The sequence below is a fragment of the Rhinoraja longicauda genome, chromosome 18, assembly GCF_053455715.1.
Source record: "Rhinoraja longicauda isolate Sanriku21f chromosome 18, sRhiLon1.1, whole genome shotgun sequence".
Lineage (NCBI taxonomy): Eukaryota > Metazoa > Chordata > Chondrichthyes > Rajiformes > Arhynchobatidae > Rhinoraja > Rhinoraja longicauda.
In genome coordinates, this window is record NC_135970.1 from 18198630 (window position 1) to 18216739 (window position 18110).

The following is an 18110-nucleotide window of genomic DNA, read 5'->3' on the forward strand; positions in this document are numbered from 1 at the left end:
CCTATGAAATTTACGATAAATTACTTTTGTAAAGTGGGTAAATGCTTAACCTGACCCAAGCCAAGACACAGAGCTATAATTTAATCAGATTTCCAAAATACTACAGGGGAGCCACAATGAATGGTACTAAATGTTCAGCTGTTCATAAGAGTGACTTAGATGAAACAACAGTCCTTTTTCAATCTATCCAAACCGAAAGGTGGCAAGATAAAGTATAATATTGGGTAATTTGAAATTATTCAATCTGGTACAGAGAATGGGCTTAAAATGAAGGAATTTAATGCAAATATTAACCTAATTATTATAAATTAATTTGCTAACAACCAATGTCAAATAAGCATGTTAAATTGCTAATACCATAATACCACCATCAGCAATTAGTATTAAAAACCTCAGACATTCATTAAAAACGGGCAACTCGGCATTGCTAACCTCTCCCAGTAGTTCAACACGGAGGTCTTTGACAGTGATGTTCCCATCCATCTGTTCCTCCCTCTCCAGGAGCAACATAAACAAACGTCCCTCCATATCGCCCAACAGGTACCGAGAACCATTGGGATCCACGCGATTATGACAAACAATTGTGCTTTGCTGACAATAAAGGAGAGAAAATATATTTGCATTCAAAGGTAAACCTTCTTTAAGAAACTAGGTTTGTTAGCAGCAATGCATGTCCAGTTATAATTGAACAGCTTTTAATTAAAGGGAAATACCAAGAGCTATGACACTGTTTTATTTATATAAAGATTATTCTACATTCAGATTGTTTCATTTCAAATTTCCAGAAACTGCAGGGATTTTTTTTGCTTTGAGTTAATTATGCACAATCCTTCTTCTGGCAGTTCAACTTTGCCACAATGAAAATTCAGCCAAAAACTCTGTCCGCTTTCCTTATGAATTATTTTTAAATGAAAACGGGAAACAGAATGGATAAGATAAATTAAGCCATGGTAAAAATTTCAAATAATCCAAACACATTACAAACGATGTTTTTCAAGGTCTTCAATTACTTCACAAGAATTTCTATAATCCCTTCCGATGTTTCCTACCTTGATAGCAGGCGGTGCAATTGCCAGGTATTTGTCTCCATTGTGGTACGTGATGGATTCTTGGCCTATGATTAATGCTCCTCCAAATGGTTCTGGAACTGAACAAAATGACTGAATAATTTATAAATATTCGCAAGGCACAGGAACAAAATCCATATTTCTCTCAAAATGGTGCTTGGGTATCTTATCCATCTATCCCAAGCAGCAGCATGGGCCTTAATTTCATATACATTTGAAAGGCAGTACATCCTCCGTCTGGCACTGAGGTGTCAACTGAAATTTATGTGCTCAATTCTCTGACGTGAGACATGAACCCAATCACTGATTCCAAGCCCAGAGTGTTAACAATTGAGTCAAAGCCACTTTAGATTACAAGAGATGCCAATGACTTTGAAATTGAAAACACCTTCTGGTTTAATAAGCCTTTGGATCAGAAGGATTTCATGTTCAATTCCAATGATTTTGTTTGACAATGGCAATGGACCTGGCAAAAATAGAGCTGCTTTACATCCAGCTGAAGAGGGGAAATTGTCAAGCAGGATCACCATTCCTAAGTAATTAGTGACAACTATGAGAAAGCATGGGGGCATAAAATTTAGTTTAAATTTTAAAATAGGCTAATATCACTTGTGAATAGCTAGCCTATGAATACAATTTGTTGAGGTCACAATATGACAAATTACCACTTACTTCAGGCAACTAATGGCTGCCAGCACTTTGGAAATAAAGAAATGCGTCATCACCTTTATGCAAGCAGTCCGAAAGGCAAGAATGTGAACTAACCATTTCTGATTTTGTGCAGGAAACATTAATTCAGACCACACATCCTGCAGTTGTTTCCAATTGATTTTTCTTTAAGAGATATCACTCATTTACATAAACTCCAGGAAATCAGTGGCTGAAATGAACAACTCATCACTGTCTTTTTTTAAAAAGTGGCAATATCAACCTGCAATGACCATTGATGCTTCAGCTTCCACATTTTCTTGCTTCCAAGGTCCCTTGTTGAATTCTTTTTCTCTCAAAGATACTTCATAGGTCTTTACATGACGGCCCTGGGGATCCTAAGAAGGAAAGAAAACAACGTGGAAGACATATAATGCATTGAGCATGAGGTCAACTGGTCATCACACACTGATGTTCCATTAATTTATAAAAATATGTAGGGAGGAATCTCGGGAAATCAAACACACTACAGTGCGGGGTACCAGTGGGATCAAATGGATGAGCATGATGTTCATCTTTTTGTGAAGCATAATGGGATACTGGACCAATCAATGAACATTCAATGAAACGAACTTGATGAAAGTATCAAGCTTCTACATGAAACATTGAATGTCGCTCAAGATGAATGTCAGTCACAGTGCAAGGAAATGCCACATCTCAACCCAAGGACAGCACCCCTTACAGGACATACAAGGCAGTTCTTCCATCTAAACATCAGTGTGTGAATGCCAGCCAGAATTAAATTATGAGCAGTTTTGTGCTATGTGGCCTTCCGGATTATCTCAGAGTTTGTAGTTGGAGTTATGAGGAACCTGTTAACATTCACCATCATTTCATTGGGAAAGAGCTATCGCAGGAATATGAACTTTCACAATTAACCACGGGAATCCAGAAATTGTAGTCATTGTGATTCCCTGCTGCCTAGCAGAATGCGTACTTTTGAAGCCTATCTCAACATAATTTTCAAAAATTCACGTTCTGGCAAAAATATTTACAGCACATTTACAATCATATTTATAGTGGGCCAGAAGGAGGGTCCTGACCCAAATGCAGGATTCCCACAGATGCTGTCCGACCCACTGAATTCCTCCAACACTTTGTGTTTTGCTCAAGAATATGTACAAACTATTTTGACAATAGTTTTTCTTTGAGGTGAAAATTAGATTTTAATGTGCACTAATATCTCTGGCCCTTACAAACCCTTTTTAAATACTTAAAATTCCAATTACCTTAGATGTTTAGAAATATTAATTAGTTATTATTTTTTACACAAATATTTCAGTTACATGAATCTTTTACAGTCTAATCTTTATTTCACACTGTACAAAATATTTAACAAACTGATTGAAAATCATGCTTTTTACTTCCCGATTTGCTGTCTGTGAGAAGTATTTGGCTGCTTAGCCAGCTTAATGACAGACTGAAAAACTAGAGACTCGATAAAAATGACTTGGTGGAAAGGTTTAGGTTTATGTTCATTATTATCACGTGTACCGACGTACAGTGAGGAGAGACACAGAATGCTAGAGTAACTCAGCGGGACAGGCAGCATCTCTGGAGCGAAGGAATGGGTGACGTTTCGGGTCGAGACCCTTCTTCAGACTGATGTCAATCATGTACATTGAAGAGCTTGGTTTTGCAGGTTATCCAATCAAATCAGATAACTGTACAAAGAGAAATCTACCAGGGATATGTAAATTCCTCGTGGACAATTTTCTTCAAGGTCAGTAACTTTGTACAATTGGCACAACAAAATAATTTCTATTACCCATTTTTCTGCCTTGAAAAAAATTCTTTGTTACAGCTTTCCTATATCATTAACCTAAAAAATACTCACTGCACTCCAGTTGCATTAGTCTTCATTTCTGGAATAAAAGTAAAAGGCCCATCCAACTTTCTGAATCACTATGTCACCTCAAAACTCTGATTTCTTACCTGATAGACGAAGCAAATGGTTGGGACCTGACTGCCATACAGAAACTTCACATCAATTACATGAAGTTCTTCTAGACGAATATTAAATGCCTTCAACTCTTTGTTGTCTCTGTCTAATGGGATCACCTTGAAGAGCCCATCATATAGTCTGAGACCTATCATGCGACATTCAGGGTCCACAATACCGATTATTCCAGTCTCAGAAGGGCGCCCAATACGATCCTGAAAGGGATATCAAAGGGATGTTAATATCATTTGCAGAATGAAATCCAAGTGTTAAATTGTGTACAGGAAGATAAAAGTGGATTGTTAAAACATCTAGTTTAGATGGTACAATAAATTCTGATTAAAAAGTCATCAACTAGAAATGTCACATATTTCTACGTGCTGTGACTGTGTTGAATAGAAATTAGTTTTACCTGTACATTTCCATGGGCCCTTGTGATGATATCAATGGTTTCTCCATTCTGTTTATATTCCAGAATGCAGGCATTGTATTTTGCAGTCAGAATGAAAAGCAGGTCCTTACCTTCTCCCTGTTTGAAGAAAAATAGAAAATAGTTTATCTATTATATATTTTCTTCATTAACCAATGCACTACAAGTATATTCTTCATGTCGTGGCATGAAGGGAGCAGAAAATTTGCTCAGATACCATTACGTTTTATGGAGTGAGCACCAAGAAATATGCAACAGGAAGAAACTATTCACTTGAAAAATTGAAAATATAACTGACTCCATTCATTTATTAGTTTATTAAGGGCCTGAAGATATACCGATTGGTAAATCAGAGATCCCAAGGCGCGATCTCAGTTGTCCCAAGTTTGTTGACTTCATTTGCGATATCAATGAAACAGTGAAAGCAACGTCATCAATAAAAACTGGTAGAGATGCGAGAGGGAACGAAAAATCAGCTGCCATTGCCTCTCCTGTTCACCATCTGATATCTCCAGTAAGAGAATGCATTTTACCATCAGTTTTGGGCCATACAGTAACGATATCTTGGTCGGTATACACAAATTGGACCTAAGGGTTTGTTTCCATGCTTTATAACTATGACTCTATATCAGGTACCAACATTTACTATTAAACAATCATGATTTAGGAATTGAAACAGGCACTTTGAGACTGTTCCAACATGTAATAAAATCTCAATTCTGCATTCCATCTTCCCATTGCAACCTTACATGCACTTGCTCACCTATAATCTACTTTTACATTGTAAATGGTCAAAATCTTTGCCTTCAATGAGTTGTATGGGAGAGTTGGAAAGATTCACAGCACTCTGAAAAAAAATTGTGCTTCACATTGCCTTCATTGGATGACCAACTAAATGTAAAATATCTAGATTCTCCCACAAGAGAACGCACCATCAAGAAGGACTTTATGTTTCTTTCAAGTAACTCTCACTCTTTCGTACTCCAGCACATACAAGCCTACCCTGTTCAACCAGTATTACAGTTACCAGTCTAGGAAATCTTCTGTGATCTGTTTCTAATGCATTAATACCCATAGTATAAGCAAATTTAACTAACAATATTTTAGTGTCTTCATTCCAAGTCACCTATGTAAACTGTAAAAGGTTGAGGCATCAGCACGCTCATTGCATCTCAATGGATAGGAAAGGTTGAGACGGATATGGGCCAAACACAGGCAAATGGGACTAGCTCTGGGAAACACCTTAAGTCACATGGACTAGTTGGGCCGAAGGGCCTATTGTAAAACTCCCTGACTCTATTCATGTCAAGACATTCAAATACGTCTCAAATTAAGCAACATATAAGAGGTGCCCTGCACTTTCATGAAGTGAGGATGGAAGAGGAAAGAATCAATATATAATTTAGAAAGAAAATACACCATACTCATCAGCAAATTACTGCTGATGTCTAATACATCATTGCACGTCATACCTTTGGTCGGAAGAGCTCCATTACAGCTATCTTGCTGTACATGCCTACTTCTTTAACAGGGCGTAAACCTTCTGGAGTCACCACATAAATCTCCAACCTTGTGTTCTTGGCAATCAGCAGGTTTAAATCATCTGCTGAGGTGAAATGACCTGTCGCAGAAAAAAAATACATTTAGACCATTTTTGGTTCAACGTAGGTCTGCACCCTCTGAACCTAATGACAGTGGGACTTCTGGAACTGTTGAAATTCATTGAGCAAAAGGTACAACATCAATAATAGGGAGATCCAGGAATTCTGACGAAGCATTCATCATCCATTTGTATTTAATTCTTCCAAACTAAAAATGGTTCGTTCAAGATGTATTTCACATCTAAAGAAAATTTTCTTTTTTTTTAATTTGGAGGAATGGGAAAAAGTATAGGAGGCCAAGAATTGTGTTTAAGGAAACTAGCATTTCACGTGAAAAAAATTCAAGAATCATCCAATTGGAAATAAATAACTAAAGAGCAACCACATAAATTAACTGAAGATAGCTTTAATAAACTCAAGTTATTAAATTCAAACTATGATGGAAATCTAAATAAATGCAGTCATACTGGCCACTCGTATGTACAAAGCGCTGAATGGAATCAATAGTTGAGTTTTGTTTCGAGATGCAACATGGCCTGTCAGCCCACTGAGTCCACGCTGACCATCGATCCATGTTATCCCACGTTCTCATTTAATTTCTACACATTAGGAGCAACTTTACAAAGACCAAATAATCTACAAACCTGCACATCTTTGGGCTGTGGGAGGAAACCAGAGTATCCAGAGGAAACCCACGTGGTCACATGAAGAATGTGCAAACTCTACACAGACCGCACCGGAGGACAGGATTAAACCTGGGTCCTTTAGTTCAGTTTAGAGATGCAGCACGGAAACGAGCCCTTTGGTCCATCGGGTCTACGCCGACCAACAATCACCCATACACTAGTTCGTTATCCCAGCTTCACATCTTGCATAATAGGGTTATTTACAGGTTAAAGCCAATGACTTTGGAATGTGGAGGAAACCGAGCACCCGGAGAAAACCCATGCAGTCACAGGAAGAATGTGCAAACTCTAGACAGCACACATAGTAAGGATTGTACCCAGGTCTCTGGCACTGTAAGATTGCAACTGTATCTTTATACCACTGTGCAACTATACTTATTTTCAGAAGTGTAAATAACCACTGGAGGAATAGGTAAAAGCTTAGTCTTCAAAAAAAGCTTTAAAATGTCAAGGATCCAATTCTCAGCTCTACTCAATGACATTTCCAAGTACCATACCCTGAATGTCATGAGACACAACAATTTAACAGCCATCCAACATTTAATAAAAATAACTGAACTAAATCTATGCAAGCTCACTGATTATTCCCATTCTCCCACTTATTTTCACTATGACCGTTTCTCCCAACAAAGCTGTCCAATAACATTGGCGTTAATGCTAAGACTAATGTCATCCAGACTTGACTATTCCATCCCTCACTGGTGGCACCTATATTATAGCCACTGCAAACTTGAGGTCATCCACAATCCATTGCCCAATAGTAATTACATTGCTGCAACTACATTAACCCTTGGTTAGAACATAGCAAATATAGAAAAATAGGTGCAGGAGAAGGCCATTCGGCCCTTCGAGCCAGCACTGCCATTCAATATGATCATGGCTGATCATCTAAAATCAGTACCCCATTCCTACTTTTTCCCCATCTACCCCTTGATTCCTTTAGCCCGAAGAGCTAACTCTAACTCTCTCTTGAAAACATCCAGTGAATTGGCCTCCACTGTCTTCTGTTGCAGAGAATTCCACAGATTCACAACTCTCTGGCTGAAAAAGTTTTTCCTCATCTCAGTCCTAAATGGCCTACGCCTTATTCCTAAACTGTGATCCCTGGTTCTGGATTCCCCCAACATCGGAAACATTTTTCCTGCATCTAGCCTATCCAATGCTTTAAGAATTTTATGTTTCTATAAGATCCCCTCTCATCCTAAATTCCAGGGAATACAAGCCCAGGCGACCCATTCTTTCATCATATGTCAGTCCCGCCATCCTGGAAATTAACCTGGTGAACCCACGCTGCACTCCCTCAATAGTAATAATGTCCTTCCTCAAATTAGAAGATCAAATTGCACTCCAAGTTCGGTCTCACCTGGGCCTGTACAACTGCAGTAGGACCTTCTTGCTCCTAAACTCAAATCTTCTAGCAATGCAGGCCAACATGCCATTAGTTTTCTTCACTGCCTGTTGTACCTGCATGCATACTTTCAGTAACTGATATACAAGCACACCCAGGTCTCGTTGCACCTCCCCTTTTCCTAATCTGACACCATTCAAATAATAATCTGCCTTCCTGTTCCTGCCACCAAAGTGGATAACCTCACATTTATCCACATTATACTGCATCTGCCCACTCACCCAACCTATCCAAGTCACCCTGCAGCTTCGTAGCATTCTCCTCGCAGCTCTTACTGCCACCCAGCTTTGTGTCATCCGCAAACTTGGAGATCTTACATTTAATTCACTCGTCCAAATTTTTGGTCAATGACCAATGGTCAATAACACATTGACCAAACATGCCTTAACATGTGCTTACTTTAGGGTGCCAAACTTTGTCTGCGATTATAAACAACATGTGACATGTTGTCATAAAAGCAAAATATTGCTGGGAATCTAAAAGCCTAAGAATGTTAAAACTATTCATGTCAGAAATGTATAGAAAGCAATGGAATCAACAACTGAAGTGATGGCCTCTTATCAGAACTTAAAAATATTTGAGCTATGAAGATGTCAAGAGAGTTGAAGAAGAAAGAACAAGAGGAAAGGTTCACAAGTATATTTGCAAAAACATAACTGGGAAAGAGAATGGATTGTGATGTTCAAAGAATGGTCCAGAAATTTGCGCTTTGTATAGTCAGCCTTCGGACAGTGTACTCATCAAATGTAATTATGTGATTCGTGTCTCTAAGCAGCCAAATTACCTAAAAGTATACTTAATTTAATAGGTGCAATTTTGATACTGATGGGGGTGACATACAGAGTAAACAGAGCTCGTGACGCGGAAGAGAGGTTGATGATGTCCGTGACTTCCCCTATAAAGTGCATCGCTTACACTCGCATTTCCAAGAACCTATGTTATTCAGCAATCATTCCAATCGAGAACCAACTGTGTTAGAAGAGTAACTTCAATCGCATTAAAAGATTCAAACTACTGAGTTCGGAAGAAAACGAACACGCCCAAGTCAAGGTAAGATCATAACACTCAAACATTAATATTCAAATTACTTTTCTTTTCTTAACACGCCCGGGTTATCTCTCTAATGAACGCTTCTAAAGGAATCTTCTCATTTTCTACTCCCCTTCGCTTTCAGATGCCGACCTGCGCCAGCTTCTTGTGTGCATCCTTCGTCCTGTGCATGGTCATCTCTCATTCCTTTGGGCTTGTTCTACCCGTGAGTTTTGTTTTTGTAGATTTCTGGTTTCCGTTTAGAGTGTCCTTTATTTCAGTGAATTTAGCCAGGGCTAAATTGAACATAGGGCTGCTAATTTACGAGTTTCTCCCGATAATGCCCAAGATTATTGAGAAAACACTAGAAGTCTGTAAGACAGGAATGTCTAATGTACAATTGTTTGAAATATTATACTGTGGGAACAAAAAAAAATGTAGTGCTGACATCGTGAAATGACACCAGAAAGTGTTCCAAGTCCTTGGCAGATTATTCAACATTTCATCATAATGATACTTTATTAGCCAAGTATGTTTTGCAGCATTCGAGGAATTTGATTTGCCATACAAGTCATACCAATAAAAAGCAACAAAACACACAAAATATATTTTAACATAAACATTCACCACAGTGACTCCTCCACATTCCTCGCTGTGATGGAAGGCGAAAAATAAGTTCAATCTCTTCCCTTCTTTGTTCTCCCGCGGTCGGGGGCCTCCAGCCTTCCGTTGACGGGATCCGGTAGCCAGCAGTCGGGCCCACCAAGTCGGGACGGTCAAGCTCCCCCATCGGGGGATCTACCAGTGCAGTGAGTCAGCTAGTTGTTTCTCAGCAATTTGTCCAATTAACTACAGGTAAAGTTAAGCTGTTGGATGGAAATGCTCATAGCAAATTTAGAACATTTAGAAATGTAGAACTTTGTACAGTATAGAAGCAGGCCACATTAAACGAATCTCCTTTGCCTGCATGTAATCCATATCCCTTCATATCCATGTGCCTATCCAAGATCCCTTTAAATGCCACTATCATATCTGCTTCCATCACCATCCTTTAACAACATGTTCCAGGCACCTGTCACTCTCTGTAAAAACATTTGCCCTACACATCTCTTTTAGATTTTTCCTCTCACACCTTAAAGCTATGCATATTTCCTATGTTTAAGAAAGGGGGACTGGAACCAGCTAGAATTCAGCCTTAGAAAGTTCTGTGTTGGATTCCACTTTCAGTCCTTTAAAACATTAGCTTTTGTGTTTTGAGTGGTTGGTGTTTAATTTTAGAAATAGATTTGTGTTATTATTTGGGGGGACTGAAGATCACTGTAAAGATAATATTTAAATATTTCTCCAACAGACAAAAGTGAAAGGGGGTTGGACACTAAACAGTGCAGGATACCTACTAGGACCAGGTGAGTATGCTGTGCAAATAGTTCAAACTCTAAACATCATTTAGTACCTATTTGAAAAATGTCAGCCTTTGTGCCCACTCCTGAGTCATAATGTACTGTCAATGAAACATCTTAGTAATTTAACAAACTGTGGTATTTTTACTTTGGAACGTGAAAAGAAATTCTTGTTAATTCTTGTAAACCTCTTTGATTTTCTTCTGCTGCTGACTCTCAAATGCAGGCTTTATAATATTGGAAACATCCAAATATACAATACCATAATTAAATTACCAAACTGGTTCTGGATCTTTGATCCAGAGACAATTATTCAAATCCCAACCTGCGAGTTGAGAAAATTAAATTCAAATATATCTGCGATTAATGCTGTAGTCTCGGAAACTGTAACAATGAAATTACATGAATTGTCTTTCACTAAATCATATCATATCATATCATATATATACAGTCGGAAACAGGCCTTTTCGGCCCTCCAAGTCCGTGCCGCCCAGCGATCCCCGCACATTAACACTATCCTACACCCACTAGGGACAATTTTTACATTTACCCAGCCAATTAACCTACATACCTGTACGTCTTTGGAGTGTGGGAGGAAACCGAAGATCTCGGAGAAAACCCACGCAGGTCACGGGGAGAACGTACAAACTCCTTACAGTGCAGCACCCGTAGTCAGGATCGAACCTGAGTCTCCGGCGCTGCATTCGCTGTAAAGCAGCAACTCTACCGCTGCGCTACCGTGCAGGGAAATCTGCCATCCTCATGGCGGGCTAATTATTGGAATCAACTCTGATGACAATGTAAACTTTCATTTGGAAATGCATGTTAATCAAGGATCATTAACATTAGTTTGGAAGGATATGCATGAATAATTGATAACAAAGAGTGTAGATGACAGCAATGTATTTGATATGATTGATCTGCATGGATTTTAGCAAGTCTTTTGACAAGGTGACATTTAGCAAGCTGGTCAAAAACAAATTCAGGAAAGCAGGAAGCAAAGGTCTGTGGATATTGATGGATACTTTAGTGTCTGAAGGGCTGTTCAATGGGGTTTCTGAATATCCAGTCCCTTACTGTTTATAGTATGCACTTTAATATTTTGAATCAAATGTGAGGAGCATGATAAAGAAGTTCATAGATGCTAAAAAATATTGGTCATGGAGTTTACAAGAGAGGAGGAAAGCTTTTGGCTATGGACACAGTCTAATCATTTAGGTGGCAAAGTGCAAATGACATCTATTCTGGAGAAGTGGATCATAATGCATTTGGGATAGTGCAACATGACAAGGGAATGCTCACTAATTAGGAGCATACTGGGAAGTGTTGAGGAACCAAGAATTTTGGAGTGTATACCTACAGATCCTTAAAGTTTGCACAGCTAAACAGCACTGTGGGATATTTTCCTGTTACCTGAGGCATAAACTATAAGAACAAAGAGATTCTGCGAGAATTGTAATCAACAACAGTTTGGCTGCAGCTTATTTTTGGTCACCATGTTACCAGGAAGATACCATTGCAGTGCAGAGGGTGTATAGCAGATTTACTAGTATGTTGCCTGGACTGAAATAAATAGGGGGAACTTAATTGAACTGTGTAAAATTATTAGAGGTCTGGAGGGAGTGAGTGAATTGTAAGGACCTATTTTACTTGACAGAAAGATCACAAACCAGGGTACAAATTCACAGGACAGAATTATAGAAATTATATGGCACAGTAGTCAGTCATCCAGTTCATTGTAACTGTGCCTCTCAAAGAACAACCTGATCCCAGCTTCAAAGCCCTTGATAGCTCTTTTCAAGAATACATCCAAGTACTTTTTAAATCTGACAATTTTTTAAATTCTACTGCTTTTTCAGGCAGTGTTCCAAAGTCGTAGTCATACAGCGTGGAAACAGGCACAACTTGCCCATACCGACCAACATGTCCCATCTACACTAGTTGCGCCTGCCTGCATTTGGCCCATATCCCTCTAAACCTATCCTATCCATATACCTGTCCAAATGTTTTTAAATGTTGAGATAGCACCTGTCTCAATTCCCTCCTCCAGCAGCTCGTTCCATATACCTACCAGCTTTTGTGTAAAAAAAGTTGCCCCTCAAATTCCTATTAAATCTTTCCCTTCTCCCCTTGAACATATATCCTCAGGTTCTTGATTCCACTGCTTATACCCAAGTAAAAGACTGTGCAATTACTTTATCTATTCCTCTCAAGATCTTATACACCTCTATAAAATCACTCTTCATCATCCTGCCTTCCAAGGAATAAAAGTGCTAGGCTGCCTCAATCTATCCCTACAGCTCAGGCCCTTGAGTCCTGGCATCATTCTTGTAAACATTGGAAATGTCATATCCCATGTATTCAATACCTTATTAAATTGTTCTTCAGAATAAATCAACAGGAAACTAAACTCCTTTCTTCAAATTTAACACCAACGGTGTTGTCTTGTTGAATATATTTTCCCCATGACAATCTCCTGTGCCATATATTTGCTATGATTCTGTCTCAAAGACGAGAACCTTTTAAAGACTTCCATCTTTAGGCACAGAGACCAAAACCATGCGAACAACTCCAAATGAGATTTGGATTCTAAATACCCTTGGCATGAAGATTAACCTACTATTTGGTTTCCTGCTTCCTTGGTGTCTCCACATGTTTGTTTTCTGAACCAACACATCAACATCTACTATTAATCACTATTTTCAAAGTATTTAATAAGTTCTGTCTACAACATGCAAAATCTTCCATTTTCTTGTGTTATATTCAAATTACCCACATTGTCTTCTCCTCAGAGCTCACATGCCGACCCACCTTTATACCATCAACATTAAGTTAACTAAATCATTAACAATCAAGGACTGATTGTTAATTAACAATCTGTCACGCTAAAATCACTAATTTATTCATATTGTATTCTGTCCTTCAACCAAAGTTGTTTCCATGCTAAAATATCACACCTGACTATGTAAGGGCATTTTTTAATGCAACATCCTTTTGTGGTACCTTAAACAAAAACAGAAATGATGGAAGAACTCGGACAGTCCAGCGGCATTCTGAGCTTCCTGTTGCAGTTTTGATTTCTTAGACATGCTGGCAGCTGTTTCATGAGTCTAGGACCTTGAACCCACACTTGAGCAGAGCTCAACCTACAGGTCTATTTCTGCTTCAGCAAATGGAGGCTGTACTGAACCACTTCACAACATAGGCTTAATGGCCACATACATATACCTTTCCTATGATTAAATATCTGGATTAAATATCAGTGCCAAGCAAATACCCAGTTATATTTGGCAATTGGATTTAGAATAAAATCTACTTGCACAACACACAAAGTTCTGAGCTACACAAGTATTTTTAGACAACATCCTCTTAGAAAGAAAGCAGAAAAAATATGGGGAAAAAAGTCTTCATGTGTTTCATTATCCAATGCATCCTAGATAATGATTTATATGGAACAACGAGCCATAATTATTATTATTTTGATGTGGCTTACTAATAACTTGGAGATGAAACACCATAATTATTTTTTTAATTCAATAGCAATAGAAATTTAGAGTTTTGAATTTTATTTATATATTTTGTGGTTCCAGAGATCATCATAAGATCATAAGTGATAGGAGCAGAATTAGGCCATTTGGCCCATCAAGTCTACTGTGCCATTCAATCATGGCTGATATATCTCTCCCTCCTAACCCCATCCTCCTGCCTTTTCCCCATAACCTCTGACACCCGTACTAATCAAGAGTCTATCTATCACTGCCTTAAATATATCCACTAACGGCCTTCTGTGGCAAAGAATTCCACATTCACCATCCTCTGACTAAAGAAACTCTTCCTCATCTCCTTCCTAGAAGAACTTCCTTTAATTCTGAGGCTATGACTTCTAGTCCTAGACTCTCCCACTAGTGGAAACATCCTCCCCACATCCACTCTAGCCAAGACTTTTACTATTCTGTACATTTCAATGAGGTCCCCCCTCATTCTTCATAACTCCAGAGAGTACAGGCCCAGTCTGTCAAACGCTCATCATATGTTAACCATATATTAAGAGGTATATTTTTAATTAATATAAGTTCTCTGTTTCACCTGATAACCCTGCTGCTCATAGATGCCTTGGATGATTACCAATTTACGAATGAAAAGCACGGCCTTGCTGGAAAACGTGATCTGCAACTTGAAAATGATATCAAACCTGGTAAGAAACTATTTCTCCTAACTAGACACAAAATGCTGGAGTAACTAAGCGGGTCTGGGTTAATACATGGTCGTAGAATTGGAGGGCAGGAGGAATCATAGAGGGGGAGCAGTGAGAGAGCATGTTGCTAAACTCTTGTCGAAGAGAAGAGGAGAATTTCTTCAAAGTAAACATACCTTGACGAGAATTCGCAGTGGAGCGGCAAGATGTGTTGGGAAAAAAACTGCAGATGCTGGTTTAAATCGAAGGTAGACAATCTGGGTTAAAACGTGGTCGTAGAGTTAGAGGGCAGGAGGAATCACAGAGGGGGAGCAGTGAGAGATCATGTTGCTAAATTCTTGATGAAGAGAGGAGGAGAACTTCTTCAAAGTAGACATACCTTGAAGAGAATAAACCAGCATCTGCAGTTTTTTTCCAACACATCTTGCCACTCCACTGCGAATTCTCCTCAAGGTATGTCTACTTTGAAGAAGTTCTCCTCTCTTTGATGAGAGTTTAGCAACATGCTCTCTCACTGCTCCCCCTCTGTGATTCCTCCTGGCCTCCAACTCTACAACCACGTTTTAACTCAGATCCGCTGAGTTACTCCAGCATTTTACGTCTACCTTCGATTTAAACCAGCATCTGCAGTTTTTTTTCCTATTTCTCCTAACTAATTGATTCAAACTACCAGTTTAATTTTCTTTTGTACTAGGTGATAATGGAATAAATAGTAGCAAGTAAATTGTATACATATAAACGACTAAAATTCTTAAACAAAATCTGTGTTTTCTATATTTTAACAATGTCTAATATTTTTATTAAATAAATTGAAATTAATATATCATTTCAATTTACAAATATAGATGTTTTCATCAGTCTCCATGTAAAAGGTTAGGTTGGATTAAGTGACTGATACATCTGATCATTAATGAATGTATTATGGATTAATGAGCTGATAATCAAAACTGATACATCAATACTAACAATTAAAAATGTAAAATTGGATATTGGGGGATTATCAGCATTGCAACTGGCTCATTATTCTAACCTAGGACCATTTGTTGTGAAGGAATATGCTACATATCTGGAGTACCATGTGCACTTTTAACCCCCATATTTATTGGTTAGCCTTGGAATCAGCACAGCATGAATTCAATAGATTGGTTTCTTGGAAAAGGAAATTGTCCTTTAAGGGAGGGTGGATAAAATTGACCTGTATTTGCTCACTGAGAAAAATGAGTTCTTTCTGAGATTTACAACATTATGAGACTGATTAACAGGATGAGACTGATTAACAGGATGAAATATTATGAGACTGATTAACTGAGAGGCTATTTATTAGTGGTTTAAGACAGAGGTCAGAAGTCGCTCGACTCAAGGTTTGTTAACCGTTGAAATTCTCTCATGAGACCTTACATTGCTCTGAGGTTGAGTGTATTCAAGGCTGAGATTGGTAGCCTTTAGCAAAGTAATGCAATCTAGGAATTATGGAGAAAAGTGGATGAGAGGATCTTACTCTTACTCGAAGGTCACATGTTCTATTCGGACTTTGATTTCTTATGTCACATTCCATTCCTCATTTTGAATATAAAATTATAAAAATACATTTAAGACTAAACAAATCTTTACAAATATTTTCCAGGTAACTTGCTACAAACCCTCACCGATGAAAGCATTGCACGTATTGCCATAGAATTTCTCATGTACCTGCACTTAAAAGGTGAGAATATTTAACACTGGAAACATGTTTAACAGGAAAATATAGAGCAAAAATCAGGAGATGTAATTAATATGTCAAGGTTTCATTGATTGATGGAAGTTTGTGAATGGTGTACTTTGATACTTCTTATTCAGATTAGGTGTCACGGTACTGCAAACTAGTTGACCTCATGGGTGATACTTACAGATTCCTGTACAGATTAAAAGGCAATTACTAGTTATATTTTCTCAAATACGTATTTCTGTATTTTTCATCTGGTAAATGAATGATATTGAATTACATTAAAAAATAAGTGGAATTTATTTTAAAAAACACTAAATTGTCACCAAATGACATCAATGGTGTCATCAATCAAGCATTTTTACTCACATGCTTACTGATTAACAATATGGGTTTTAAAGAAATCGAGAAATGTATTTCAATGTACTTTTTTTTTAAATGGAGGTCTGATACAGTTAACCAATCACGATATTTTATTAAACGAAAAGCCTGAATCTGATTCAAAGTGATAAGAGAAAAATATAGTTCTAGTCTGTTGTTTTAATTCTTTGTGAAATTAATTAGATTACACTCAAACCAGTTGCTTTCGGTAGAGGTCAATAGTTTTTTTTAAATCCCAGTTCAACTGCAAGTGATAATGATTTGTTAATCTCACTCAAAAAACAGACATTTTTAGATGATGCTAAAAATATTTTTTTAATATTAAAAAGAATAAAGTGAGCATTACTCGGGAAACAATTTAAACTATCACACATTCTCAGTAGAAATAATGCAAATACTGTGTGCTGTAAATACAAAATGTTCACTTTTTCTGTGATAAACATCTCAGTTAAGTAGAAATGCAGCGAATTGTGGATGCAGCCCAGACCATCACACAAACCAACCTCCCTTCCATTGACTTCATTTATACCTCACGCTGCCTTGGGCAAGGCCAGCAGCATAATCAATGACGAGTCGCACCCTGACCACTCCCGATTTTCCCCTCTCCTATCAGGCAAAAGATATAGAAGTATGAAACGCACACCTCCAGATTCAGGGACAGTTTCTTCCCAGCTGTTATCAGGCAAATGAATCATCCTACCACAACCAGAGAGTAGTCCTGAACTGCTCTCTACCTCATTGGTGACCCTCAGACTGTCCTTGATCGGATTTTGCCGGCTTTACCTTGCACTAAACGTTATTCCCTTATCATGTATCTATACTGTAAATGGTTCGATTGTAATCATGTATTGTCTTTCCGCTGACTGGATAGCATGCAATAAAAGCTTTTCACTGTACCTCGCTCGGTACACGTGATAATAAAGTAAACTGCACTGAAAAATTTAGCGCATGCATCTGAAGAAAGATTTGTGACCCTTGCGGGGGACTGCAATAAACACAGAGTCATAACATTTGTCCATTGTATAATCTTGACCTAATGAACACTCTTATTTGTTTCAGAAATCGGTGGTCTTGACAACTTGCAATCATTATTACCATCTGAGGTTGGACAGTCATAACCTATAGAACAGACTTTCTGGAACATGACAACATGGGATATGCAACTGCAACTTCCATGATGGTGAACAAATTAAATCGTCGCACTAAGATACATTGCAATTAGATGGTTGAAAATATTACTTTATATTAATTTTGTTGACTTTTATTGAGATTAATACTTTGTGAGATTCTTTGTTTCCTCACTGAGGAAAATGCGTAGACCATTAAAATTTGCAGCTGCAATTATTTCAAAGCTTGGAATTTTTTCACTGACATAAGATTTTCTTTGTAACATTACCTAAGTAACTACTGGGAGTCTGCCAGAATTATTGATTCAAGAATGTCCCACCAGCCTCATGAAGAAGCCAATTAGCTCTTTTTTATATCTTGAAACGTCAACATTCTGAAACATGACACAACGAAATACAACTAATTTACACTCCTATGCAAAACTACAGTAGTC

The 18110-nt window shown here is 38.0% G+C and overlaps 2 protein-coding genes across 2 annotated transcripts in view; one reads left to right on the top strand and one right to left on the bottom strand.

The window, feature by feature from the left end:
• Nucleotides 1–5790, bottom strand: part of LOC144602158 (DNA damage-binding protein 1-like) — a 27130-nt gene extending 21340 nt beyond the window's left edge. The window contains exons 1-6 of the mRNA XM_078414894.1: nucleotides 5620–5790; nucleotides 4130–4246; nucleotides 3711–3932; nucleotides 1999–2113; nucleotides 1050–1147; nucleotides 392–591 (exon numbers count right to left, since the gene is read on the bottom strand). Coding sequence (XP_078271020.1) covers nucleotides 392–591; nucleotides 1050–1147; nucleotides 1999–2113; nucleotides 3711–3932; nucleotides 4130–4246; nucleotides 5620–5790 — 923 coding nt within the window. The remainder of the gene's footprint in view (nucleotides 1–391; nucleotides 592–1049; nucleotides 1148–1998; nucleotides 2114–3710; nucleotides 3933–4129; nucleotides 4247–5619) is intronic.
• Nucleotides 5791–8654: 2864 nt separating this feature from the next.
• LOC144602288 (galanin peptides-like) lies at nucleotides 8655–17865 on the top strand. Its single transcript, XM_078415202.1, has 6 exons — nucleotides 8655–8892; nucleotides 9017–9097; nucleotides 10223–10277; nucleotides 14380–14466; nucleotides 16091–16168; nucleotides 17609–17865. Exons 2-6 carry the CDS (start codon nucleotides 9017–9019, stop codon nucleotides 17665–17667), a joined length of 360 nt encoding a protein of 119 aa, XP_078271328.1. The 5' UTR covers nucleotides 8655–8892; the 3' UTR covers nucleotides 17668–17865.
• The last annotated feature ends 245 nt before the right edge of the window (nucleotides 17866–18110 follow it).

Excerpts from the sequence above, each read along its gene's own strand:
- LOC144602288 (XM_078415202.1), top strand. The coding sequence starts at position 9,017 with ATGCCGACCTGCGCCAGCTTCTTGTGTGCATCCTTCGTCCTGTGCATG. Across the intron at positions 9,098-10,222 it reads CCTTTGGGCTTGTTCTACCC|ACAAAAGTGAAAGGGGGTTG; the intron begins GTGAGTTTTGTT and ends TTTCTCCAACAG. Across the intron at positions 10,278-14,379 it reads AGGATACCTACTAGGACCAG|ATGCCTTGGATGATTACCAA; the intron begins GTGAGTATGCTG and ends TGCTGCTCATAG.